Source organism: Anoplopoma fimbria, chromosome 10 (genome assembly GCF_027596085.1).
Source record: "Anoplopoma fimbria isolate UVic2021 breed Golden Eagle Sablefish chromosome 10, Afim_UVic_2022, whole genome shotgun sequence".
Lineage (NCBI taxonomy): Eukaryota > Metazoa > Chordata > Actinopteri > Perciformes > Anoplopomatidae > Anoplopoma > Anoplopoma fimbria.
The window spans coordinates 19,074,860-19,101,659 of record NC_072458.1 but is presented as its reverse complement, the minus strand read 5'-3'; the positions used below and the strand labels follow the sequence as shown (position 1 = coordinate 19,101,659).

Sequence of the window (26,800 nt, the reverse complement as noted above, 5' to 3'; positions counted from 1 at the left end):
CATAAGGACAGAGAGGGTATGGAAAGCCCAGCGTGGGAGCTGTCATCGCCGGTTAAGTGGACAGGCAGCTCTGCTGGAGCTCCGTTATCTGTCTGCTACAGAAAGCCAACCAGCAGAGAGAGAGAGAGAGAGAGAGAGGGGGGGGGCAGGACATTCACAGCCAGACATCTTTTTTATCAGGACTGTGTGTGTACCATCTTAAACTCACAAGTCTTTAAATATCGGTTTCATCTTTTCAAATCCTTTTTTTTACAACTTCAACATTTGTCTTTGTCCTATTTCTTTTACCCCTGTATCTGATTCTGTGGCGCTGTTGGGTTCTTTGTTAATCCAGTCATGTCTCATTGCTTTTTCATTGACTGTTCAAAAGTACTCTACACTTAAAAGTTGTCTATACTATTTTATTTTTGAAAATCAGTTTTGCAGGGCTTGGCTACAGCACTGGATAGATTTTGAAACTGCATATGCTTTCAAAAATCTGTTTTTTTACGACGACGCCTCTAAATACAGCCTGAGATTTGATGCAAATCAACATTATTGAGCTAAAATGAGAAGAGCAAGACAGAATACATCATTATCATATTGATTTTCAGAGGTTTAATTGTCACGTCATCATAATAAATAGCTGTCAGGAGCCCCTGTCCTTACTGCTTGCTAGACATGTGCCAGAAATACTTAATAAGCACGTGTCGGTGTTAATAATCATATGTGAGACAATATAATCTGGAGCGATCCCTCACAAGTGCGTGCTCCAGTACAACACACCCTCAGAGATGCCTCTGATGGAGGTGGCACTTATAAATAAAACAGTACTCTTCAGGATAAAGAGACATTTTCATTCAATCGAGGATGCAAAATGTTTTGATTTTAATCTTGACTGTTAAATTATACTCACAGACCAAATAGTTGAAGGAAAAGCAGTGACGCTGACTTTTAAGCATTCAAAGTGTGATTACACTGTGTGAATTTTGAGCTCTCTGAGATGAGAGTTGACAATCGTGAGAGAAACTTGGCGGGATCTTTGCAAAAGGGTTGTCCTAAATGCCTGGTGAAGAACAACACCTAATCATAATTCAATGTAAAATGACATTTTCCCTTGATTCCCTTGATTCATGATTTATGTGCTTCTGGTTTATGCTTTTTCTTAATTCATAGATGTGAGCATTATAATATTAACTTCCCTGCCCAGTTAATGTATCCGTACCTCATGCCCTCAGTGGACTTGTTCTGATAATTGCAGTAGAGCTGCGGTGTTCCCAGCATTGCCTCAGTGAAGACTGCCAGGAAGCCCAGGGTCTCCACGAACAGCGTGGACTCCAGGAAGAGGTAGGTGATGTAGGCGCTCATCAGCGTGAAGGCCAGCACGCACTGCATGTAGTCCAAGAAGCGACTCCACAACCAGAAGTAGCTCCAGTCGAAGTCTAAAAAGGTGCACAACAGGGAAATCACAAATTAGTCGGCAGAAATGAATATTTTTTTAGCAACTAGCAACTCAAGGGAGTGCAGTTCTCAACCAGCTGGCCAATACTGGCAGAATAACAGAGACAGTAATTGATGTGAGCTGTTTCTGTAAAAATAATAACAGCAAAGCAAAGCTGTTATAAAAGAAGAGACATGAAACAGGAATGTTGTTCCCCGTTGAGATGAAAGAAATGACTTTTTTAGCCACATCACTGTTGATAAGTTTCATTCCAATGGGACTTTTTGGGGGAAAGCAAACTTAAAGGCAAAAGTGTAGCTAGTGGCCCCGAGATGATGCAATATTCATTATATCCAGAACTATAAACTATTTGTCCCAAAAAACAAACAAGACGGCAATGACATCGTCACCCACTGGTTTGTGGTTTGATTTGAGTTTGCCATTTTGTCGTCACCATCTTGTTTTTTTGACACCAGAAAGGACACAAAAGGATGGAGCTAACACTGACTAAGACATTATAAGGCAACTAAAGAGGCCTTTGTTAGTTAGAATCAGAATCAGAATCAGCTTTATTGGCCATGTATGCGTATGCATACATCCGGTTTCTTGCGCTCACTAATACACAGAAACAGACAAATAAACAAAAAAATCAAGGAGGTCCAAGAAGCAAAAGGATAAACATTAACTATTTTGTACACAGAAATATAAAAATGCAAAAGTATATATATATGAACATAAAAACAACGACAATGAGGTGTTGATAAAAGTGCAAATATGCAGAGTGCAAGGCTGCTTGAATAAATATATTAAATGTATTAGTGTATGAAACCGTCTACATTCATGACACACAAACTGTGGTTTAAATTTCAGATTGGTTAGTAAACTGTGACTCACTTTTATACCCTTTAATACATCTAATCCCGTTTTTCTTTTCTCCTTACTTCTCCAGCACTGGAGGAACTAATTATCTACAAATCCTTCTGTTCTTTTTTTTTTGCCCCATCTAGTGAACTAAAGGAAGCAAAAACTCTATTATTGTGAATTTCTTTAACCAACTTCACACTAGAGCTGCGAACTTTCACACACCTCCCACAATCCCCTTCTCGTATTCAGAAAAAAAACAAAAAACTATATGTCACCGCCACAAATAGGCCGTCTGAACTGCACACGATTTGGACTTCATTCAGCTTCTTGCAGTACAGAAGCCTTTTAACTTCAGGGGTCTTGAGGCAGGAAGCTGTGTGAGAAGGGTAGTTATAGTATAGTATAGTATAGTATAGTATAGTATAGTATAGTATAGTATAGTATAGTATAGTAATGGGCTGAGTGGGAATCTGGACACTGATGAATGATTGAAACTCTGTTTTCTGCCCCAACACCTCTCACATGCATTCTTTCTCCAAGGGAATGATTAGATAAAGATGCTGAGCACAACAACACCAACTTCCTGTAATAAGCGACACAGCCAATACTAATCAAATCATGATCATTTCCCGCGGCCACAAAGCGTTGATCACCCAGGGTACCATAACTAAAGCTGATGAGAGAACGGATAAAAATAAGTGACATCAGACATCTCTACCTTGAATTTCTTCTCTGCTAAAACCCATTCAACATATCTTTATGGTAAAAATGATGTGAACAAGTCGCTGCTGGTTTAGTGTGTGAGCAGAAGACATCGATAGAGTTTATCATGAAAATCTAATCATGGCTGAGAGGGAAAGATGTTTCTTCACTGCTGTAACGTAAATGAGATTTCCACAATCCTCAAGTGCAATAGAGCCGATTTGTTTAATCACGTTTAAATGAGGCTCGCTTTATCTAAGAGGCACATCTAAGCACTGTAAGGAGGCCCTACTGTATAGGCCTCCAGAGAAGAGCCTGTACAGTAGATAAAGCTAGGATAATAAATAAATTAAATATCAAAGCATTGTCTGGAATAACTTCCCCACTAAAGGAACAAACCTGCTATTTATCAAGACTTGATCAAATCAGAAGTGAAGGGATACCAGCCCGTATGACATTTCAGTTTCTGATTTAATGAAATATTGTTTCATTAAAGAATTAAGTGACCGATTCTGACATTTAGATGGTATTTCTACATGGACACGCGCGGCTTTGCAATATCGAGCCAATCCAATTGTTCCCTTCTGAAAGGCACGTTCAACATATCCTGTAAATGTAACCGAATAAACCTCAAAGAGCAATTTAGATCATTGCGAACGGCACACTCCTCACACCAAGAGGCAACACAAGGCAGCCCTGAACGTGAACACGCAAACAGATCTTAAAAGCTATAACAGCGCATGTATCTTTGTTTCTGAGGATAATCCGCTGTTATGTGTACTGTAAAGCTCGTTATTATGTAGGTGTTGTAGCTGCAGATGCCCTGCATGGCTGTGGAGCCCCGCTGGCAGTGGAGGACTGTGAATCTGGGCCAACTAGCACCAGGCTGGTGCTGCATGATAACAGCCAAACACAGAGGGAAGCAATCAGGGGCAATGGAGCAGCGTTCAACACCAACCAGGCTGCTAAAGGCATGCACAGCTTGAACGTGTGAGACATTTAATGTATGGCTCCGAGTGATGATATGAGCTGGGTTTGGATATTATGACGGGAGGAAAAATGTAGTGTTTTGCTTTGCTGCTGGCTAGTCAGCTAGCTAACATTACGTTCCACCTAATCAGACTTTAGGAGTGGATGCTACACCCAAAACAGTGTTACGCATGTATTAAATTAGCTTCAACATATTACCACAGTGTAAAAGCACATAAAAAGGCCCCGATAAAGAGCTAAAAGAAGAGTGAGACTGATATTTGACGGGTCAAAAAACAACATTTAATGAATGCTAGCTGTAGTCTGTGTTTGCTGGGTGTGTAAAGAAGGTAAGCTTGCTAACACGTTAGCAAAAACAACCCCGCTGTGTTTCTGTTAGCTTGTGTCTTCTGCCCTCAAGTGGCTGAACTAGAATTACAGCCTTGTGGTTGAATGCTTCCGCAAAAGCGTCAAATTACACTTTACGTCCATGTCCGTCCAAAATTGTTACCACTTCATCATTTTATCCATTAAGACATTTGTGGGAAATTGTCATAATTAGCATATTCATTCTTGAGTTATGGCCCAAAAACATTTGTGAGGTCACAGTGACCTTTGACCACCAAATTTGAATCAGTTCATCCTTGAGGCAGACAGACAACCTGAAAACATAATGCAACATGTAACATGGAGGCATAAAAATGCAGCTAAAGTTAGCAATATCCATAGGTATAGCTGTACTTTGATGTAGGAGGTCTTATTACTCCATATAACGATGGCCTGTTTAAAGTGTGTGTCACAGTTTTGAGATTATATGTTCTGAGATAAATACGGTATAATTTTCTTTCACTTAAAACTTCCTGAGACTTGTTCTAAAATGAACAAATGACTTAATATAATCTCAATGATGCTAATGATTAGGGACATAATTGCACTGCTTTATCTACAAGACTTCCTTTTCTTTTTCTTAACTTTTTTCCCCCGTCACTGCTGTCAGGGCGTTGGGAGTGGAGGAGGAAAGATAATGCATGAAATTTCCTCTATGGTGAAATTAAAAAGTGTTTTTTTTCCATCTTGCGACTTAATTTGGTGGCCAGGGATTCTGCAAAGAACAGAACACCTTTCTTACTAGCAAAAAAACCCCAAAAACTAACATTGTGATTATGACATGCTTTTCAATTATTTGTGCAGTCCTCATCTACCGGCTCATGTTTTAGAGAATACACTCCTTCGTGCCAGCGCTGTTCTGTCATCATCACTTAATCCTGACTGTGCACACTGTGAATATGCATGAAAATCTGCCTCCAACTCTGTTGCAGCAGGGGATTTAAAGACAATTATCTTGTCGGTAAATCAGTGTGTCACACCATTCTACACTGACCACTAACCTCAGCCATACTCTGCCATACACCACACACCTCGCTGTGCCACTTGTGTGCCCTGGGCCATTCTCTTACTCCTCCTCCTCCTCATCCTCCTCTTCCTCATCTTAAATCCTGTCGCTGTTCGGCAGCCGCGGTAGAACTGTGTGGGAACAGAGCGGAGCTGCATACAATAGACTCCCTGTGGTGGCCAAACGTCTTGTGCACAGCTCGGTTTTGAAGTCCCACAGAGTTGTGGTACGTGTGTAGGAAGACACGGGTCGGACGTTGGAGGTTTCAATCGCTTGTTTACCAACTGTTTCCTGCCACCTCCAGTTAGACCCCTGAACAGTCTATGGGGGTAGTTGAAATAATGGCTTGCTGTCACTCAAAAATCACCCCGTGGGAGAGGCAGGAACATTATTATGAAAGACAGCTTTAACAGTCCGGAAAATTGAACCCCTCGGATTTTGACGAGCTTCATTTTCTGAAATTTGGACAGGGAGCTTTTGCACAATGACTAATGGGCTTTTTCTCTGCCAAGCCAAAGCACAGCAACTATTCTGCACTGCCACCTAGACTGAATGCGAGGACGGAGGCTAAAAGTCGGGCTTTTACCCGTCCTTAGGGATGGGATAACTGCACCTACAGGATAAAGTGATTTATTCCAAGCTGACAGACCGCCATGGGACAAGAATGAGCAATGAGCCATGGCTAAACCATAGAGAGAAATGGAAATCTCTCGTATTGGCATGTTCCTCTGTTAACATTGTTAGGCAAACATCTCTGTGGTCGAGACCACTCGATCATTGTGACATAATCAAGATAACTGTAGATTCATGTTTGAGGGCGCCACAACCAGTGCAGAGACAGTGAATCATGCTTTTGGGTGGGAAAGATTACAAAAAGTTGTATACTGGTTTTTTAATTTGTGGATTCTATTCAAATAAACCTGTTGATATCTGCTTTGCTGGTTGGGGACTTAACTTGTTCACAATTGCACAATTGTGTAATTAAAATGTGACATCACAGTAGTTACATGCTAAAGTTATAGCTTATAGCCCAGCAATACAATATGACCTAGTGATCGAGTACAATTGAATGCACCACTTCTATGGATGTGTCTCAACTAGTGTTATTATTTATAACATTTTAAGTATTCAAATGAGTTCTCTTGAAAAAAAAAAAGGCAAAACTTTGCATTTCTTGCTTTACTGTTCAACACAGTAAAGTAAAGTGAGTGTTTTTCAAGATTTCACAAAAGTTCTTCAGGGAACGCAAAAGTAGATCTTTTATTTTTCCTTCGATAAAAAACACATTTTCTAACGTGACCCTAACCAGGCTACCTAGATGTGCTGACTGTGAAAAATTCAAAGATTTCCCATCACAGACAGCTGATAAATCAAAAGCTAGCTTAAAGTGAATGAGGATGTGGTGTTGACACAGAAAGAGCTGCTGCCTCATAACACAAACAGGAGATCTACCCGGAAGTCTGAAACCACAGACGCCCCCAAAGTTTGCATTCGGGATTTTGAATCATGGAGCAAAGCCCGGTTTGATGGTTTGCTTGCTGACACTAATTCATTCATATGCTGCTAAACAAATTCAATCAGGGTTTCCCTCTGCCTGGTCTTCAAAATAACTAAAAGTTAAGTTTGACTCTGTGAAAAGTCTCCCACTGTCACCTTCAGAGCTTCTTCTACAGATATTTCATCCAACTTTTTCCCCTCGTTCCAAACCCTTTTACCTCCACCTGAGTGATCACCAGCATTTCTGATCCCGTCACAGACAAATGATCTGATCTTTTAATCTGCTTAAAGGATTCCAGCAGGCAGTCTTGCATATAAATCACTCTGAGCTGCTATTACACCAGGATTTCTCCCACATGAAAAAACTAAAACATCACAGCCTCCAGCATAAGACGTACTGTACAACAAAGACTCTCTATTAAACCGATATTTAACTGAACCATCAGCTATCAAATTACACACTATGATGTAAAACTCAAATTGTTCGCAGACGGCCGTATCAATAGTAATACAGCCTTATTTGGGCAAATAGGAAGTTCGAACTCCACTGTGCCTCAAATGTCCAGCTGTCTGATGGAAGTACCTGGTGTGATAATGATGCTGTGCCGCTACGATGAAGGCTTCGAGAACATAAAAGGGAACAAACGAACAATAAGAGAAACACACAGGTTGTGAATGTGCCCTGCTGACTAAAGAACACTCTGGTGAGTCACTGCAGAAAGCCACAATGTGAGGCTGTTCCACCTGATGTCTGCACACTGACACCAGTCTGCTATATGTTATACTGTTAGCTCTTGATCCTATATCCGTCTAAAAGCACTGCCTCTGACCACGGTCGCTCCGGAGGCCTCTAAGTGATGCTGCGGGTCTAATTAATCCACATCCTCTTCTTCACTTCCTCATTTATTCCACACTCCCCCCCTCTGCATGTGGGTGCTTTTACACTTCCATCAATAGTACACTACAACATGCTTAGCCTCGATATTCCCACGAGCAGCGCAAAAGATCAAAGAACACGGCGTTCTGTCAATTGTAATGATGCTTGGCAGAGTTCACTGATCGATGGCCATTCACAGTGGCGCTGCAAAGATTCAATATGTGCAAAGCGGAGCCAGCAGCACAACGTCTGGGCAGTGGAGGGAAATATCCCGCTGCTGCTGCTGCTTCTGATGCCAGAAACAAGGGAACAGACTGAGCAACAGAAAGCCACAATGTTTGAGGAAACAAAATCTTCTTTTCTTCTCCTGCTTTTCTTAAATTAATTAAACAAATCATCCAACAAGATTGTCCGCAACAGCACTTCAATACCAAACCATCTTTTGTGCCATCAGACCAGTCCCAAGAGGAGAATTTGTAATAAATGATAACCTGCTGAGCCAACTGTGCTCCGTGCGTCTTCTCATCATACAAATGGTGTATTCTACTGCCATCTAGTGTCCATACCAGGAACTGTAGCCCTTTCTTCTGAGATATACTACTACAATATGCACTATATACACTGATCTTTCAAGAGTTCTTACTATGGAAGAAAGCAATATACTTTATATTTTTATACACAAATTGCAAGACATGAATCATCAGATTTCATTCAAACTGCTACTTAAGAATGCCAGACATTTGGACAATACAGAGCAGGAAAATCACCAGTATAGAAAATCAAAATAATAAAATTGAGTTGCTTTAGTTAGTTTTTTACCTGGGCAGCCTGTGTGAGTGAGCAACTAAATGTCTTGCTGTTAAAGGTTAAGTCTGCTGTGATATATATATTTTTACTGTCAATAAATCCATTAAAAAGACCAAAACTAACAATGCGTTAGTCTGTCTCGAGGTACTTTCCTACTTCCCTCACATGTCTGCTGAGTCATTTAGACCATTTGTTTCTACTGAAGATTTAAATCTTTAAAAATGGGTCACAAATTGTATTTTTTTTAAAATCCTTTTATCAGCTGGGCACTGCAGTTTTCAGCCAAACGTTATTCAATCAGGACAAAGAAGAACATCTGTTGGGGATTATTTTCAGCTGCGGATTAATACGTATTTTGTGCTCTAGTGAGTATTTCCAGCAGCAGGACGGTGGACTGAAAACAAACTGCAGTGTTTGTGTTCATGGTAGTGAAGGAACATGTCACCCAGTGCAAAAGTGTCATTTATGTGTCTTTAACAACTATGAAGTCCATGGCTTAGAGTAATAATATATATCAAGCTTGGATAAGAAGGAAATACTTATTAGTTTACTCAATTAATTACTTTTTTTCAGTGGATTTATTGTGAATTAGAAAAATGTAGAATATCACCAGTGTTGTCTTTAAATTAGGGACCAGTAAATGTTATGTTTAAACCCCATTATCTCCTCAGAAAGCTTGTTGATGCAAGATGTCTAAAGTAAAAAATAAAATCTAGACTAAATGTTTAAACACGATCAAGCTATTGATGTAAAAAACAGACACCCACATACGATGACTGATGTCAACGTGTGTGTCAAGCAGACACCAGCAGCTTTTCACCCCACCCAACCGAATCCTTGACTAATCCATTATAAAAAAGGGGGCATTGTGCTGACACCAAGTGTAGTTCAAAGAACAGTAAAAAGCCTGTTAGAAGACACCAATTAGCATAAATCAGCCATTAAAAAGATGCTTTACATACACATTTAAGGACACGATAAAATAAGCATGCACCAGTTTAAGGGCCATTAAAAACACACAAAAAAAATTGGTTTTTGAGCTAATATCAAACAATCATTTCAAACTGCAAAAAACAGAAGCATAAAGTTAGAAAAACTACAAGATGTCAGTAAAAGGCTGATAAATAAAGGTTCAGCATGTAAGTCTACTCTAAATCACTGAGAGCTAATGTGAGTCAGAATATATATGAGCTTTTGATTTCTTTCTTAACTGTCATTTCATATAAATGACAGATTCAAGCACAAAAGAATACATGCAAAAATCCCTTCCACACAGGGTTTTTTTTTCAATGAAAGCTGATCCTTCGTTCTTACTGAGGGCGTGAGGTGAAACATGCATTGAAGGCATCACAGCGGTGGCTTCAATGGACGAAAAGTGAATCAAAACACGGATGCAACAGCAAGATTACATGCGGGTGAAATGGACTCGTGCTTCATCCAGACATGTGGTAATGGTGTTAGTCATCAGTCAGTGTAGGCATCATGCACGACACACAGAGATGGAGAGGCGGATGAACTACAACTGATGTTTCATGGCAGACACAGTAGGATCTGTACATACCCAGAAAGAGCCTCTTAAGGATTCTGATCTCCTCGTCCTTATTGTCTGTTGCTACAGGCAAGAAAATAAAATAAAGAAAAAAGGGAAAAAACAGGGAAAGGAAAAAGAAAACAGCTTGGTTTTCTTCATTTTTTTCAGGAAAACCAGAGGTGAGCTATCATGTGTCAAACTTCGTAGGTCAGACATTTCGGGTCATCGTGAGTCATTTGTGATACCTCTAAACTGGTTGTCTGATGAGCGGATTAGTTATATCACTGATTATTACAGTGATAGAACTAATCCATCATTTGGCGCAGAATACCACAAAAGGGCAGCAGCGTTCCCACCGGCACAGTTTCACCAGTATATGTGGCCTCTCTGCACCTGAAAGGCCCCCGAAAACATTTATTTAGAGTCTTCTTACGACGAGTGATGGGGTCCTACACAAAGACACTGTTGAGAGATTTCAGTACTTGTTGTTTTGTCTGCAATATTCTTAATGGTTTAAAGTGGGCAGGGCTCAGTTAGAAAAAAGCAAAGTCACCATTCAGAACTAAAGCGGTTTGATTTTGTTGACCAGGCTACACACACACACACACACACACACACACACACACACACACACACACACACACACACACACACACACACACACACACACACACACACACACACACACACACACACACACACACACACACACACACACACACACACACACACACACACACACACACCGGATTTGCTTCAGTTTTGAGTGTTAAATGAGGGAAAATTATTTTTTTTTCTTTTAAACTTGAACTTTGATTGCTGCTTATAAAGTCACGGCTATGTAATGTTATCAAGAAAAACCTGATATTGATTTATAGTTAATAGGGCAATAGTCATTTTGGGAAAACACTTATTCAACCTCCTCTGGTAGACTAGGGCTGATTATTGGAAAGAATCTAGCGATACAATACCTCTCATGATACAGGGGTTACAGTTGAATATATTATCTATTATATAGTGATGTATTTCTATACCGTAGGCAAGGCGATATACTGCGAGCTTAAATCAAATTTTAGGACAAACACACTGCCATTTGCATAAAATCAGAGTAATTTTTTTGCAATCAGAACAGTTTGATCTGCATAACAATCCCTGTAACATCCAACAACAAAGCACTACTTTGTATGCAATCTGAGTCTTTGCATGTAAACTCTCCATTAAGCTCTTGAGAATCGGTACAGTATCACAAAACGTAATATCTCAATACTCAAGTGTCTCGATTGCGTCTTACATCAACCTTGCATTTACTACAAGAAGTTAATGTTCCTGGTAAGGAAATAGTCCTGCACATAACCCTCCGTTAATGTACAACTTGTAGTTTTTATACTTCAGTTTTGTCTGTATTAAACAAACAATATGTAACATGATAATAAGTGAACTTTGGAGGTGCTGGTTGGTCGATGGTCTCATCTAATTCAGGGAAAGAAAGCAGTTACTTCCTCTTTCTCAAAATGACAAACTATTCCTGGAGCTTTCACAGCTGAACGTTTCTGACAAATATTTTTTTTTTCCCCACAAAAAATATGAATGGTTTGCACATAATGCACACAACACATATATAAAGTAAAAAAGCTCAACTGCATTGTAGTAAATCAGCAATCTGTAAAGTCCATATGGACATTTTTCCTGACACCAAACTGTTTGCTGACTTTCCTACGGCTTCAGGTTTTCCTTTTTGAATGGGGACTTCAGTGCGTTCTGTACTGGATTCCCAGAGTTTCATTCATTTCGTGTTTGTTTTGTCATCTGACACTGAGCCTACAGACAGACTGCCACAGGGACAGGAAGCATAGCTGAAGCATCCAATCCCGTTGAAGGAGCGCTGCTTACAACATGTGATACAGGCTTAAAACACATGACTTAGAAAACCACAAAGGGCTGCTCCTTATGGTCTAAAGAATGTACATTTAAAAAAAAAAAAAAAAAAAAACAGGATCTTAAGTGTCAACATGTACAGGTTTGACCTCTGGAACAGAAACATCACAGTTTCACTAAACTTTATCGCACATGGCAGTGGGCTTTGAACTGGGAACACTTTGGTGTATTTCTCTCTCGCTCAATTGCTTCCTACAGGAACATTATGATCAAATAGATTTGTTCAATCATTATTATATCATTTGAAACTAAGTATTAGTATTAACAGAATAGTAAAAAAGGTGCCCTTGTAAATCTAAATTTCCCCTTCTAAACATACAATAAAGTATAATATTAGGCATCTATCAACTGTTTTTAGACTGTCTACTAATTGAAAATTGTAAATAGCACAAAAAAATGTGATGCTTCTAATATTCAGATGGATATGATCATTTTAAATGTTCATTCATAAGTATTAAGGTGCAGTTAAAATCAGGGTTTTTCATTTAGAAGACTCTTTACAAACACGTTCTACTACACGTGGTCAAATTTCACTCGTAGTCTGAAACAGGTTTTGAAGCCGGTTTAACTGGATTATTTAAAAGAAAATACAATTTTAAGGAGTGGCCCTGTGGTCAGACACACAGGGAGTAGAGGAGACCTGTGAACACCTTGCTCAAACACTCTAATGCACAATCATTCACATGTATTTACATTTCCTACAAACACTCACACATTCACTCTCGCTTGCTCTCAGATATTTTTATACTCTCACACACAATCACATCTCTATCACACATCCTCTCACCCTCGCTCCCAGACTCCCACACACACACACACACACACACACACACACACACACGTTCTTTCATGCACATAACATTTGAAGCAGCATTAAAAAAACACACTCTCGCAAAGTAAACTTAGATAGCCGAGCTTTATCTGCCCCGCAGAGAGGCCCTGCAGAGGGTTTCTGACCTATGAAGGAGCGTCTCTTGGTGTTGAGTTCAGCGGCCATGCGGACGTTGGTGCACAGGTTCAGCATGATGAGCATGGTGGCGATCATGATGATGCTCTGCCACAGCAGCAGCGTCTCGAAGTAGCGGCCAAATCTGATGAAGAAAAATAAAACAGAAGAAAGCTTTTCCACATGGAATACAACGACAACATGCTTGATTTTCTGTGCTGTGGCAAAGACAGCCTCAATGAAATGATGGCAGCAGTTTGTAGAGAATGTTTAACCTCCAGTAAAGATATCATAGAGGAAATACATGTATTTTTCCCTGTACAAAGGATCCAAGATGGGCCCCACTGTAATTTTTCTCCCTCTAAATTATCCACCATGTACCTGCCAAATTAGATTAGTTGGCCTGGTACAGTTTAGTGTAAACTGCTCAGTAGTTTAATATTTGGTTTTTTCATAGTCCTGTTTTAGTCAGGGACCCATGTGCTTTTGCCTTCCTGGTAAGTACTTCCGTCTGACTAATTAAATGAAATGCACATATCAATTTAAGATAATTACAAACCATAATTTAATTCAGCATGCATCCAATCCACCAGCACCTGTTATTCATTTAGAAGAATGAATAACAACTGCTAAGTAGTGGGAGTGGTTGCTTTATTGGTCATAATTAGTATCCTGCATCTAGCCAAATTTCTCAGAATATAGAATTAATTCTTGGAACATCTTTATTTTTGTTCTATATCTCTTTTCATAGTCCTGTTTTAGTCATCCAATCCACCAGGATAACTATAAAACTAGTTGGTAGTTGCTTTATTTGTGTCCTGCATCCAGGAATAGAATACAGCATTAATTCTTGGAACATTTTACTTTTGTTCATAAGGAACAGGCTTTTTGACATAAATACTAAATTAGCAGGTTTTTGAATGGAGCTCTGGCACCACACAACAGAAGCTGGCCTTGTTTTGGTTTTGGTTTTGGTTTTGGTTTTGGTTTTGGCACAGACAGGGGGAACCCATTCTGATATTTGTTTTTTTCATAGTCCTGTTTTAGTCATCCAATCCACCAGTTATTCAGATAACTTGTGCAACTGGTAACTAGTGTGAGTAGTTGCTTTATTTGTGTCCTGCATCCAGCCGAATTTCTCAGAATACAGCATTAATTCTTGAACATCTTTACTTTTGTTCTATAAGGTACAGGCTATACTTTGGTTTACAGGTAAATACTAAATTAGCAGGTTTTTGAATGGAGCTCTGGCACCACACAACAGAAGCTGGCCTTGTTTTGGTTTTGGTTTTGGCACAGACAGGGGGATTGATTCTGCTCAGTAGTTTAATATTTGTTTTTTTCATAGTCCTGTTTTAGTCAGGGACCCATGTGCTTTTGCCTTCCTGGTAAGTACTTCAGTTTGACTAATTAAATGAAATGCACATGTCAATTTAAGATAATTACAAACCATAATTTAATTCAGCATGCATCCAATCCACCAGCACCTGTTATTCAGATAACTTATGCAACTGGTAACTAGTGTGAGTGGTTGCTTTATTTGTGTCCTGCATCCAGCCGAATTTCTCAGAATACAACATTAATTCTTGGAACATCTTTACTTTTGTTCTATAAGGTACAGGCTATACTTTTGTTTACATGTAAATACTAAATTAGCAGGTTTTTGAATGGAGCTCTGGCACCACACAACAGAAGCTGGCCTTGTTTTGGTTTTGGCACAGACAGGGTTATTGATGCATTACCTGAAGAGGATCCTTAGGATGTTAGCCACCAGGAGGACCAGGCACACATATGTGGAGAACCCCTCTGCATTCTGGGTCCTCCTGATGTCTCTGTACTGGGGGATGTAAGGCACCACCCCTCCAAACACCATGGCCCCAGCAGCCACCCACGACACCAGGTTGTGAAACACTGAAACAATCTGGTCAAACATCTCATCCTCCATGATCAACAGCCTGTGCAGAGAGTTGTGGGAGTGATGTCAGCTGACTGTTCCTCTGCAGAAGGCTGGCAACCTGCTCAATACGTCACATGTATCAACACTTATGTTAATGCATGCTTTAGTTTAGCACAAAACTCAGAAGAAGAAGCTCCAAAGGTTGGATAAAATGCCATTGGACAAAGGGAATAAACTTGTAATCACCTACTAGAAGCAAGCTCCCCAAAAATGTGACTGCTTCTTCTCTGACTGGCTCATCTGTGTGTTTCTTCTTCGCTGGTGTTTATTGAAGGTTGACCAACCAGCGTTAAAGGCGCAGTACCGCCACCGCCCCCTGCTGGACGGAGTGTGAAGCAATAGATGAATACTTCATAACAATTGTAATTCCTGCTGCTCTTAAGTATAAGTTATGATTGTGTGCTTTCCAGATTATATATTGTTTGTATTAAATCGATTATCCCTAATACCAATCCCATTCTTCCTTCCACACACCTTTTTTATTTACTTATAAATACAATAAATGTATTTCTCTATAAAAGAGAACGGCTGTATTAACCGCTCCCCTCTAAAGTTCCGCTCAACCTACAATATTCAGGGACCTTGAAGGCAGCACCACCCCCTGCTGGACGGAATGTGAAGCAATAAATGAATACTTCAAAACAATTGTAATTCCTGCTGCTCTTAAGTATAAGTTATGATTGTGTACTTTCCTTGGTGTTTTTCTTAACAGATTCTATATTTTATGTATTAAATCGATTATCCCTAATATTGATTCCATTCTTTCTTCCACATACCTTTTTTATTTACTTCTTATTTACTGCTTTCCTTATCAGTACTTGTATGTCAATTAACTGTCGTTTCAATGATTTAATTTTGATTATTTTCATTCATCCCTTAGAGAGGAGATAAAGAGGTAAGGAGACATTTAAATCTCATGCTATAAATGTATTTTTCTATAAAAGAGAACGGTTGTATTATTTCCCCCTCCTTGAAAGTCCCGCTCACCCAACAACATTCAGGGACCCTGAAGGCAGCACCGCCTCCTGCGTGCCAATGAATACTTCAAGTTTTTTGGTAATTCCTGCTGCTCTTAAGTATAAATTATGATTATGTACTTTCCTTGGTGTTTTTCTAAACATATTCTACATTGTATGTATTAAATCGATTATCCCTAATACCAATCCCATACTTCCTTCCACACACCTTTTTTATTTACTTATAAATACAACAAATGTTTGTTGTATTAGGTTGTATTATTTCCCCCTCCTCGAAAGTCCCGCTCACCCAACAACATTCAGGGACCCTGAAGGCAGCACCGCCCCCTGCTGCCATCTACTGGTCAGCTCTTCCCCCCGGCTGCCGAGCAACGAAGCCCCTCCCTCCCCGCTTCGCACAGAACGCGCGAACGCACCTACGTCACTCCCCCTCGGCTAGCTTAGTTAGCTGTTAGCTTAGCGCCTTTCACCGTGTGCCTCTCTGCCGGCGAGAGGAGGTATAATAATATATATATATATTATTATTTATTTTTTTTAGGGGGGGAGGTGCTTCTCAAGCATCTCAATTACCCTCAAACATTCAGCCCATCGGATACTTAACACACCTGCAATGGCGGATAAAGAAGGTGAGACATAGCCATGCTTTTTTAAGCTAGGTTAGCTTAGCCTAGCCTAGCCTAGCGTTAGCCGCCATAACAAAAGCCCTTTTTTTTTTTTTTTTTTTTTTATCCTCCAATTTTTATACACGTTACCATGGTTACCAAAGTAATAACAACAACAACAAAGCCTACACGTGTGTTTATGTTTAATGCTAGCAAGAGCATAAAGCTGTGTTAGCATGCTGAGCTAACACTGCTGGTGTAAACACTCCCATTGAGAGGCACTGGGCCCTTTAACTGGTCCTCTGCATGTCTGATGAATGGATGATGTCTTAACACACGTCTCTCTCTCTCTCTCTCTCTCTCTCTCTCTCTCTCTCTCTGTCTCTGTGTCTCTCTCCAGCAGGAGCCTTTGATGATGCTGTGGAGGAGAGGGTGATCAATGAGGAGTACAAGATCTGGAAGAAAAACACTCCCTTCCTGTATGACCTGGTGATGACCCACGCTCTGGAGTGGCCCAGCCTCACTGCTCAGTGGCTGCCAGACGTCTCCAGGTACACACGACTACCTGGCAAGCACTCAAGTGTGAATGACATTAATCACATTACATTATTACATTACATTATTACATTTACATTATTACATTACATGTCATTTAGCAGACGCTTTTATCCAGAGCGACTTGCAGGAAGTGTATTCAACATAGGTATTCAAGAGAACTACTAGTCACCAGAAGTCATAAGTGCATCTCCTTTCTTAAACAAGCATCTAAGAGCATAAACCAGAGCAAAAGTACAGAAACAAACTAATACGAATACAATAAGTGCAACAAACTAATATGAATACAATAAGTGCAACAAACTAATATGAATACAATAAGTGCAACAAACTAATACAATAAGTGCAACAAACTAATAGGAATACAATAAGTGCAACAAACTAATACGAATACAATAAGTGCAACAAACTGATACAATACAATAAGTGCTAAGTGGAAGGCTGAGGGTAGTACTTCTTGAAGAGGTGATGGTAGATGTGTGAGTCAAAAACAAGCATATTTGAGGACTGCTGTATTAAGACAAGAGATGTTGAATAGCAACAAGATGAAAAGTTGATTTTTGGGAGAAAAGCAACATTGTTTTTACTCTCTATTCCCCCCTAGAGTCATGTCACTCATGCATTGTAGTCCTGTCTGACTACAATAAACTCAATAAGTGCTGTATATGCAAATTCCATTACATGTCCTTGTCTGTCCACTATACATTACATTACAGTCATTTAGCAGACGCTTTTATCCAAAGCGACTTACAGGAAGTGTATTCAACATAGGTGTTCAAGAGAACTACTAGTCACCAGAAGTCATAAGTGCATCTCCTTTCTTAAACAAGCATCTAAGAGCATAAACCAGAGCAAAAGTACAGAAACAAACTAATACGAATACAATAAGTGCAACGAACTAATACAATAAGTGCAACAGACTAATACGAATACAGTAAGTGCTAAGTGGAAGGCTCAGGGTAGTACTTCCTGAAGAGGTGAGTTTTCAGCCTGCGCCGAAAGATGGGCAGTGACTCTGCTGTCCTGAGGTCAGTGGGGAGTTCATTCCACCACTGAGGGGCCAGGACAGAAAAAAGCTGTGACCGGGTCGATCGGCCGCAGGGACCTCTGAGCATTAATAATAAAGTGATGTTTTTTCTCCCTTACCAGGCCAGAGGGGAAGGATTACAGCGTGCACCGTCTGGTGTTGGGCACTCACACGTCTGATGAGCAGAATCACCTGGTCATTGCCAGCGTTCAGCTGCCCAACGATGACGCCCAGTTTGAAGCCTCACATTATGACAGCGAAAAAGGAGGTGGGAGACCTGAACTGTATATTGATAGTAGCTCCATGTGTTTTAAAGAGACAGATAACATGCAGATGAATAAAACTGTAAACAGATTATTTTGGAACGATAATACTGAATGATAGTTTTAGTTTTTATTGGGAACTGCACATTTGCACCTCATCAAGAAGACAATTCAATTGTTGCATGTCATGTAAGATAGTTTCCTTTGGTATGAGTGACACTGGATTGTCATCAGATGCGTGTGTGAATTGCATTTTTTTTTTTACTTACCGTTCCTAAATCAATTGCCCCTAGCCAGAAAATAATGTTTTGCCTCCTCATTGTCTCTGTAAACATATCTACTTATATTTCCCTGCAGAGTTTGGAGGCTTCGGCTCAGTGAGTGGCAAGATCGAGATAGAAATCAAGATCAACCACGAAGGAGAGGTGAACCGTGCTCGCTACATGCCCCAGAACCCCTGCATCATCGCCACCAAGACCCCCACCTCAGAAGTGCTGGTGTTTGACTACACCAAGCACCCCTCCAAACCAGGTAAATTGATCACACACAGCACAAGACACTCCCAAAGTGTGGTGGCAGGGTTTTTTTTTAAGTCAAGTGGGCTAAATGGTTCCTTTTTGGCTGACTGAATAGTATTTTGTTTAACATCATTTCTGCGAACCGGCTTGTGTTCGTGCGGGGAAAGAAGCAGACATTGTCCGATGTTTTCTTTGCCAACAGATGCTTCTGGAGAGTGTCACCCTGATCTGCGTCTCAGAGGTCATCAGAAAGAAGGCTACGGTCTCTCCTGGAATCCCAATCTGTCCGGCTCTCTCCTTAGCGCGTCAGATGACCATGTAAGAGAAAAGTCAGAGTTCACTGCTGTGTTTGTCTTTAAAACTTTGTCAAGTATCTTGGGTTTTGGGAGTTTTATTGGGTTACAAATGTGGCACAAACTCCAAACAAACTCACGCTGAATCTCATGAAATTACGGAGTGTTTAAATGTGGAATCTGGAATATTAATATATCTCTTTTTTTCTTATCTGCAGACAATCTGTCTGTGGGACATAAGCGCCGTGCCAAAGGAGGGGAAGATAGTGGAGGCGAAGACGATCTTCACCGGTCACACGGCCGTGGTGGAAGACGTCTCCTGGCACTTGCTCCACGAGTCGCTCTTTGGATCTGTAGCCGACGACCAGAAGCTCATGATGTAAGGAGCTCGTTAATAAGTCAAATCTGTCAGATGGAACAGTTCGTCTGACTAGTTATGTGATCTTGCGTCTTCACATTTCCATGACCACTTTGTCATTTCCCCCCTCAGTTGGGACACTCGCTCAAACAACACCTCCAAACCCAGCCACGCAGTCGACGCCCACACAGCAGAGGTCAACTGTTTGTCGTTCAACCCCTACAGCGAGTTCATCCTCGCCTCCGGCTCTGCAGACAAGGTAAAGGAATATTCCCCCACATCATTATCGTAATTATTTGACTTTGACTAAATGAAGACTGAATATATTGTTGCTGGTATGTGTAATACCTCTCTCTCTTCCGCTCACAGACTGTGGCTCTTTGGGACTTAAGAAACTTGAAACTGAAGCTGCATTCCTTCGAGTCACACAAGGATGAGATCTTCCAGGTGAGATATTTATCACTCATGACATTTTATTCAAATAAGGAGAGCAGGATGTCTTGTGTGCAAATCTGTATAGTCCGTTTAAAGGCCGTTGATTCATTTGGATCACAATGATGCAATTTTAATTTGAGGTCTCAAGCAAGAAGTTTTCCTGGTGCTTGAAAGACGTTCTGACATAGAAGTCAAAAAGTTATAATAAATCATCACTGGCCAAGCAAACACTGTGCACTGAGGTGACTGCTCCCGACTAAATCTTTTATGAGGAGAGTTCCAGTGTTGTACGTCTGTGTTGCTATTCAAGGTGAACTCATTTGACTTCTTTGACTGTCTGTTCCAGGTTCAGTGGTCACCTCATAATGAGACCATACTGGCATCCAGTGGAACAGACCGCCGCCTCAACGTCTGGGATCTCAGGTAAACATCTCCACACCTTACTCCCAATGTCTTCTGAATTTAACTGTGTTGCATTCAGGCTACATTGTGGTTGCCAGAGACGATCCCCTGCTATTCTAGCCGGTGTGAACATGTGTGGTTTGTCATACCGTAGCATTGGTACCAAGTTTAACTCTTCTGTCTGTCTGTTGTTGTTTTTTTTGTAGTAAAATCGGAGAGGAGCAGTCACCAGAAGATGCAGAGGACGGCCCCCCCGAGCTTCTGGTGGGTCTCATTGAAGCCTGCTGAACTTTTGAAAGTTGAGATTCTCTGTTATTGCTAACATCAGTTTGTATCACAATAACAAAAAATGCCGTCTATTCTTCTCATCTACTAGTTTATCCACGGAGGCCACACCGCTAAGATCTCTGACTTCTCCTGGAATCCCAACGAGCCCTGGGTCATCTGCTCGGTGTCTGAAGACAACATCATGCAAGTCTGGCAAATGGTAAGACGGCCGAGAGCGCAACTTATTAAAACATGTCAGCGATGGACAGGCAGGGAACGTGAATCCTATAGTATTTTCCCTCAAAGACAATATAGAAGAGACAACTTGTGAAGGGTCACAGACAGCAGGCGACTCTACTTTGAAGACTAACCTGGGTCAGAGCACGCATCAATGCATTTGCAGGGAAGTTCCAGAAATTTCAGCTAACGACTGCAAAAAGGAAATCGATTTTTTTTTAGATACCATTTAGAGTGATTCAGTCAGGGTAAAGTGAGGAGACAGAGAAAAGGAATGGCAAGTGTACTAACTCAGTCGTGTGTTTTCATTACTTTGTAATACTTTCTTATGGTACTAAAACATCAGTAACACTCTATGATGTCAGAAAGCCTAGCAGTTTAGCACGTAGTAGTCTTATTTTTGTAACATTTGGTTCTTTGAAAGCCCCACAGTTTATCTTCTTCTAATTGTCTTCGATTTAAAAAAAAAAATCTTCTGACTCATAATCACAATTGAACCTGACAGTTATTGGCTGATTGATTGACACCCTGTTTCTCCCTTTTTTTTAAGGCTGAGAACATCTACAACGATGAAGACCCCGAGGGTTCGACAGACCCCGAGGCCACAGCGTAACTCTGTCCTGCTGTGTGTGCGTCTTTAACCTACAACCTCGTCACAAACCGCAATCTTCTATACTTCCATGCAGCTACTTCTTCCCACCTTCCTTTCTCTACTTTGCCGTGGGACACTGTATGCTGTAAATCACTGTAAATACAAGAAAGAGAGTAATCATGTAAGTCGTTTTTTTTTTTTTTTTTTTTTTTTGAATACTCAACAATGAAGAACTCTCCTTTAACTGAGTAACTTATTTCCTGAAGAATTTCATTCATGTTTTGTCGCACTGCGTATAAAATATATATTTTTGTAATCAAATTGGCTCTCCCCACTCGTACACTGACATGTTTTAGCAAATGCCTTTTGGAATAATAAATTAAATGCTTTTTTGTTTTACAACCTAAGATGGTGATCACACTGAAAGTCCACAAAAAGTGGTAATTCACAATGACGTGCTCTTAAAGAGCGTAAACAGCTCCCTCTGCACAAAAGAAAAATCATGTTTTTAAGTAAAATGCAGTCCAGCTTTTTGACTAGATGCAGAGCATAGTGAGATTTACTCTGACTTTGATAGCGTTTGTTTTCAGGCTAGCTTATGGTCCTAAAAACATCTCAGTATTTCCCTGCTTCAGTCAGGTTCATCACCTAACTGTTCTGACACCGTCTGCTTCTGAATGAAATTACAATAAATAAAAAAACGAGTTTTAAATGTCCGTTTGTGGTCCCACCTCCCCTCATCATAGTCCTACATTAATCATTTGTTGTGATATAGATTAGTGGTTGAACTTTTTCCATGTTCAATATTTTGTATCTGTACAGTGAGTGCATTCTTAATAAAATGTGTTTCATTGGTCTTTGACTCCGCTTGTTCAACCTTTTCTTAAAATCTGAATGTGTTACTTGCATATTTCATTAATAAGATCAGCGCCTTGCTAAGCTTTGGGGTATTTTTAAACAACCTTAAAATAATCCACTTAGTGAAAGAGTTCGGTTGTGAACTTGTGACACTTTGCTCAGACCTCTTTATGATGTGGTGTGATGACTTTGTGCTTCAAACTTCCTCTCACTCACTCTATTACTCTGTCGCACTGTTTAGTCTTCCAGCCATGTTGCCCTTATAAGAACATGAACCCCTCTCGGCTCTTCATGCAGAGGCATTAACTCGTCAGTCGCACTCGGATTACAGCGAACACAAAGCCTTTATTCATAACAAAAACTCTTTCTACGAGCTACAGCTCTAAATAAAAAAAAAAGACAAAAGCATGTCTCAATGTGTGTAAAGTGCATTAACTGAATGGTGGAGTTCACTATGTTGCAGATACAAAATTATGATCACATCGTTTTTTTTTAAATCACAGAACTCAGTTTTCTTTTTTAAAATGAAGAACATTCATGTCGTCTCCTCGTCGTCACCCTTGTGATGGTCCTCAATGGCAGCCCTGTAAGAAAAATGTGTAAATCAGAGCTTTTCCCTCGAATATTTCTTGATTATGATTCACAAAAGATGAACAAATGTTACCTGTAAAGATTTAGTTGTTTGTTGAGGCTGTCTCTCAGGTCCTCTATCTCTTTGGTTTTTCTCTTCTGGATCTTTAACTCTGTCTTCAGCTCTCTGCAGCTCTCCTCCAGACAGGACACCGTCTCCTGTAAGAATAGCATCGTTACTGATGCGCTGATAAAGGACATTTTGCCCTTTCTTTCCGTCTTCCTTGTCCATTTCACACCTGCCACCTTGCTCACCTTATACTGCCCCGCCTCCTCTCTCCGTTGAAAGTGAATTAGTTTGAGTTTCTCCTCCAGACAGGCCCTCTGGAGAGTCAGCCTTTGGATCTCCTCCTTCAGGGGTCTCAGCTGGGCCTTCAGCTCCCGGGCCTGATCTTTGGCTTTCAGCAGGGCTTCGGCTGTTGCCTCCCTTCTCTTCAGCAATGTGAGCAAAAGTGGTTCATACCTGGCCGAGAGAACAATTTACAGTTTAATGAGAAGTATACAAGGTCTTTATTTATAGAGCAAGTGAAATGAAAAACAGATTTTTCTCCAGTTTCCATCCCGGTTCATGTGTTCAATTGTTCAGTTGTTCATTTATCTCTTATCTTACATTAATATCCCCATCAAATCTCTGTCTTTTGTCTTCTGTTGAACTGTTAATATTTTTGACTCAACATCAAAAAATCATCCAATCAAATGAGACTTTCATTTCTCCCTCATCTTCCTCCTGATCTTTAAATAGGTGAGGGTGGTGTGTGTGTGTGTGTGTGTGTGTGTGTGTGTGTGTGTGTGTGTGTGTGTGTGTGTGTGTGTGTGTGTGTGTGTGTGTGTGTGTGTGAGGCTGACAATCTGTAGCTCTGTAGCTCCGTATCACTCTAAACTCTGAGCCCGCCCACTTTTTAGGGGTTCATTCACATGTGTAGGATCTGATTTAACTGTACACTTTTCAAATATTCAATTTCACTGTGAAACCGTGACTTTCTTTACTTGGAAAATGATCTTTTAAATTGACAAACATCATCAACTTTTGCAAAAATCATTACTAGACAATGACATCACCTGTCCTCCAGCAATTTCAGCCCCCCCTGCAGATACTGCTGGATGTCTCCACAGGAGTGCCTCCTGCACGCGGTCAGCTCATCCTGGGTGCTGGAGGTCTGACTGGAGGTCTGGGCCTGAAGCGCTGCTTGAAGGTCTAAGAGCTGCTGCTGTTGAGCCGCCCTGAGCCGAGATCCCTCCTCCGTCAGCTGGAGCATCAGCGACTGCAGCTTCTCCTTAGAAGAAAAAGAGATTTCAATGTCTAGATTTCCTCTGAAATGCTCAGATAAAGATTATTTTCTTGAGGTGTTTCTTACCTCTTCTCTCCTCAGCAGCTCCACCTCGCGGTGCTGGGTGTTCAGGGCGGCCTGGTTGTGAGCGCAGTCCCTAGCCACGGCGAACAGCCTCCTCTTCAGCCTCCTGAGCTCCTCGTGAAGCCCCTGTCTCTCCAGGTTCACCTTCCACAGCATCCTCTCCTCCTCCGCTCGCTGCTCCCTCAAGCTCTGAATCTCCTTCTTCCTCTCCTCTCTCCTCCCCTCTTCCTCCTTCTTAAATACAATCATCAGCTCCACCACTTTGCTCTCAATGCGCTCCCCCGTCTCCTCTTCCTCTTCGTCCTTCCCCGCTGCCTCCTCTCTGTCTTTATTCCCTCTCAGCTCCAGCACCTCCGTCAGCAGCTCCTTCCTCCTCCTTTCCAACCGCTGTACCTCCTCTATGCACTCCTCCATCTGACACCCTAGTGCGTCTAATTCATTCATACCAGATCCAGGATCAATGGTGTCCATCTTGAGCTCTTCAGCTTCATCCACTTCAATCCCAGCTACGTCTCCCTTCATGTACGAGCCTTCATTAGTAGACATGTATCCCGCCTTTGTCGCTTCACAGCACATTGGATCATTTTCTGTGCTGTCTAATGGCATCGATGGCCTTGAAAACGTGAAGTGAGCATCAAGAACTCCATGGTCTGTGTTCATTGAGAAACCACCCATGTTCTCACAGCAAAGCACATGATTCTGCAAGCCTGCATTTGCTGCAGAACCCACTGTTTCCTCATTTCTGCTCTCCTTTGAGATCTTTTCTCTCCCTGCATGTTGACCAGCCCAGGATTCGTACTGCATCGGCTGGGTCTCCAACGTCATCCGCCTCCCTTGCTCAACGGGCGCCATTGTCGGACCGCTGTAAATAGGAGGATTCTTACTGATGTGCACATACTCTTGGCTTGCATCTTGGGGCTCAAAGTCCATCCCAGACTCTTCCATAGAGCTCTCCAGCCTGGCCAGCATCCCCAAGAGCTCACCCTCGTACGCCACCATGGTTTCACTCAGCTTGTTTCCCGCCGAAGTGAGAGGCATTTCCTTTTGGCGAGACGCTACAGAGGTCGCTCCACACCTGTTGCTCCAGATTTGCGTCTGTTCTTGTGGTGGCGGGTTTTCTGTTTCGGCCGGATCCATGTGGGTGTCCATGTAGCTTGTGGAAAGATACGCTTGGGAGGAAACGCTTGTTTCTCCATATCTCTCCAATGTACCTTCTTCATTGCCGTGGCTACGAGTCGATTCAGTCAAGCTTGTTTCATTGTGACTCGCTGAGAAGTGAGAGCCGAAAGGGACACCGATGAGCTCCTCACAGCTTTTCAGTAACTCATCCATCTCCTGCAAGTATGGCTTGATTAAAGCCGTTTGATTCAGCTGCGTTCCCTTGCAGGTGAGTCCAGATGGAGTCGCCTTGTACCCTTTTTGTTCCAAGAGGGTTCTGTTCGGATCCCCATCCTCCTCTTTGATGAACAGAGGCTCGAACACAGAAGAAATGTTATCGTCCTCCATTGGTTTAGCCTAATTCTTGTAGCCCTCTTTGTTGTAGAAGTCTCCTTTACAAGCGTTTCATCCCTTAAAAAAAAAGGGACATGGATATGTTAACCTTTTCAACATGATAGCTGTAGTTGTTGCATGTCACAAATACTATGCATCGCTTGCACTGATGACAGACGGGTTGGGTTTATATTTTTGTCTAGACCTCAGTGTGAAATATGTTGATGTCGTTAGCACATGTACAGCTGGGCAAAAAGGGGGCACAGGGTTTGCTAGCAGCAGCTGTCCAGAGAGCCTAGATGCCCAAGGACCAACCGAATGCTTGGCAATGATCAGGCCACACCTCAAACAAGCCCACTCATGCAGAACACCGCAAAACACTGCTTAGATAAACACCCACAAAAGGGCTTTAGTCTGAAGTGCCAACTAGTGGCATTACACAGATTAGAGCAGATTATCCTAACATGTCATCGTGCTGATGGATGAGCAGTTTCACTCTCCCCCTGGTGGATAATGAAGCTGTAATTTCACCCTTTTGAGGTGTTTGCCAAGACTGTCCAGATACTCCCAGAGAGGAAATTGATCAAATTGACCCGATACTGTCATCGGCAGAGATTAGTAACATAGAAAGGGCATGGAAAGAAAAGTGTGACATTCATTTCATGAGCTGCTGGTTCCTCGCCAAAGCTCAAGCCTCTATCGTTTGTGTTAAACTAGGTCAGATCATGAAAAAGTAATGTTGAGTGCTAGAAACTACAGGATTGTATAATAAGTATTGTGTTATATGCATGGCTGGCTAAAGCTCGGGGGAAAGACATGACACTCAGCAGCTGTCCTGCTGCAGGCCAGGCTTGGGCACAAGTCACATTCCTTTAGACCGCCACCACACAAAGACAGCACTGGCCTATGTTTGCTGAGCATGAATGCTTATTTTCTTCTCCTAATAAACATTTAGAAAAATCACTTTCTTTTAAGCTTCCTGAGGCGTGTTTTTTTAAAAAAAATTTATTGCAGAATTAGTAAGCAAATTAGTTATTTGGAAGTT

The 26,800-nt window shown here is 41.2% G+C and overlaps 3 protein-coding genes across 6 annotated transcripts in view; 1 reads left to right on the top strand and 2 right to left on the bottom strand.

Annotated features, from left to right (window-relative positions):
* The window catches only part of LOC129097224 (solute carrier family 66 member 2), a 29,783-nt gene extending 14,626 nt beyond the window's left edge, over positions 1 to 15,157 (bottom strand). The window contains exons 1-4 of one of the 3 annotated variants that reach the window (XM_054606001.1): positions 15,085 to 15,157; positions 14,684 to 14,896; positions 12,953 to 13,086; positions 1,205 to 1,421 (exon numbers count right to left, since the gene is read on the bottom strand). In XM_054606001.1, coding sequence (XP_054461976.1) covers positions 1,205 to 1,421; positions 12,953 to 13,086; positions 14,684 to 14,886 — 554 coding nt within the window. In that variant the 5' untranslated portion in view covers positions 14,887 to 14,896; positions 15,085 to 15,157. Of the gene's footprint in view, positions 1 to 1,204; positions 1,422 to 10,090; positions 10,142 to 12,952; positions 13,087 to 14,683 lie in introns of all 3 variants that reach the window. The other 2 variants (XM_054606000.1, XM_054606002.1) reach the window with 2 other exon arrangements.
* Positions 15,158 to 16,319: 1,162 nt separating this feature from the next.
* rbbp4 (retinoblastoma binding protein 4) lies at positions 16,320 to 22,286 on the top strand. Of its 2 annotated transcripts, none has more exons than XM_054605778.1 (12): positions 16,320 to 16,501; positions 16,881 to 17,028; positions 18,182 to 18,327; positions 18,680 to 18,853; positions 19,043 to 19,158; positions 19,352 to 19,512; positions 19,624 to 19,750; positions 19,861 to 19,938; positions 20,273 to 20,349; positions 20,535 to 20,592; positions 20,705 to 20,815; positions 21,383 to 22,286. In XM_054605778.1, exons 1-12 carry the CDS (start codon positions 16,486 to 16,488, stop codon positions 21,443 to 21,445), a joined length of 1,275 nt encoding a protein of 424 aa, XP_054461753.1. In that variant the 5' UTR covers positions 16,320 to 16,485; the 3' UTR covers positions 21,446 to 22,286. The 2 variants fall into 2 exon arrangements, with proteins under 2 accessions (XP_054461753.1, XP_054461752.1); XM_054605777.1 differs by having other exon boundaries at positions 16,878 to 17,028.
* Positions 22,287 to 22,817: 531 nt separating this feature from the next.
* sync (syncoilin, intermediate filament protein) lies at positions 22,818 to 25,770 on the bottom strand. Its single transcript, XM_054605776.1, has 5 exons — positions 24,268 to 25,770; positions 23,972 to 24,186; positions 23,168 to 23,375; positions 22,947 to 23,071; positions 22,818 to 22,866 (listed from the first exon to the last, which is right to left on the bottom strand). The coding sequence occupies exons 1-5, from the start codon at positions 25,768 to 25,770 to the stop codon at positions 22,818 to 22,820; spliced, it is 2,100 nt and encodes a 699-aa protein (XP_054461751.1).
* Between the last annotated feature and the right edge of the window lie 1,030 nt (positions 25,771 to 26,800).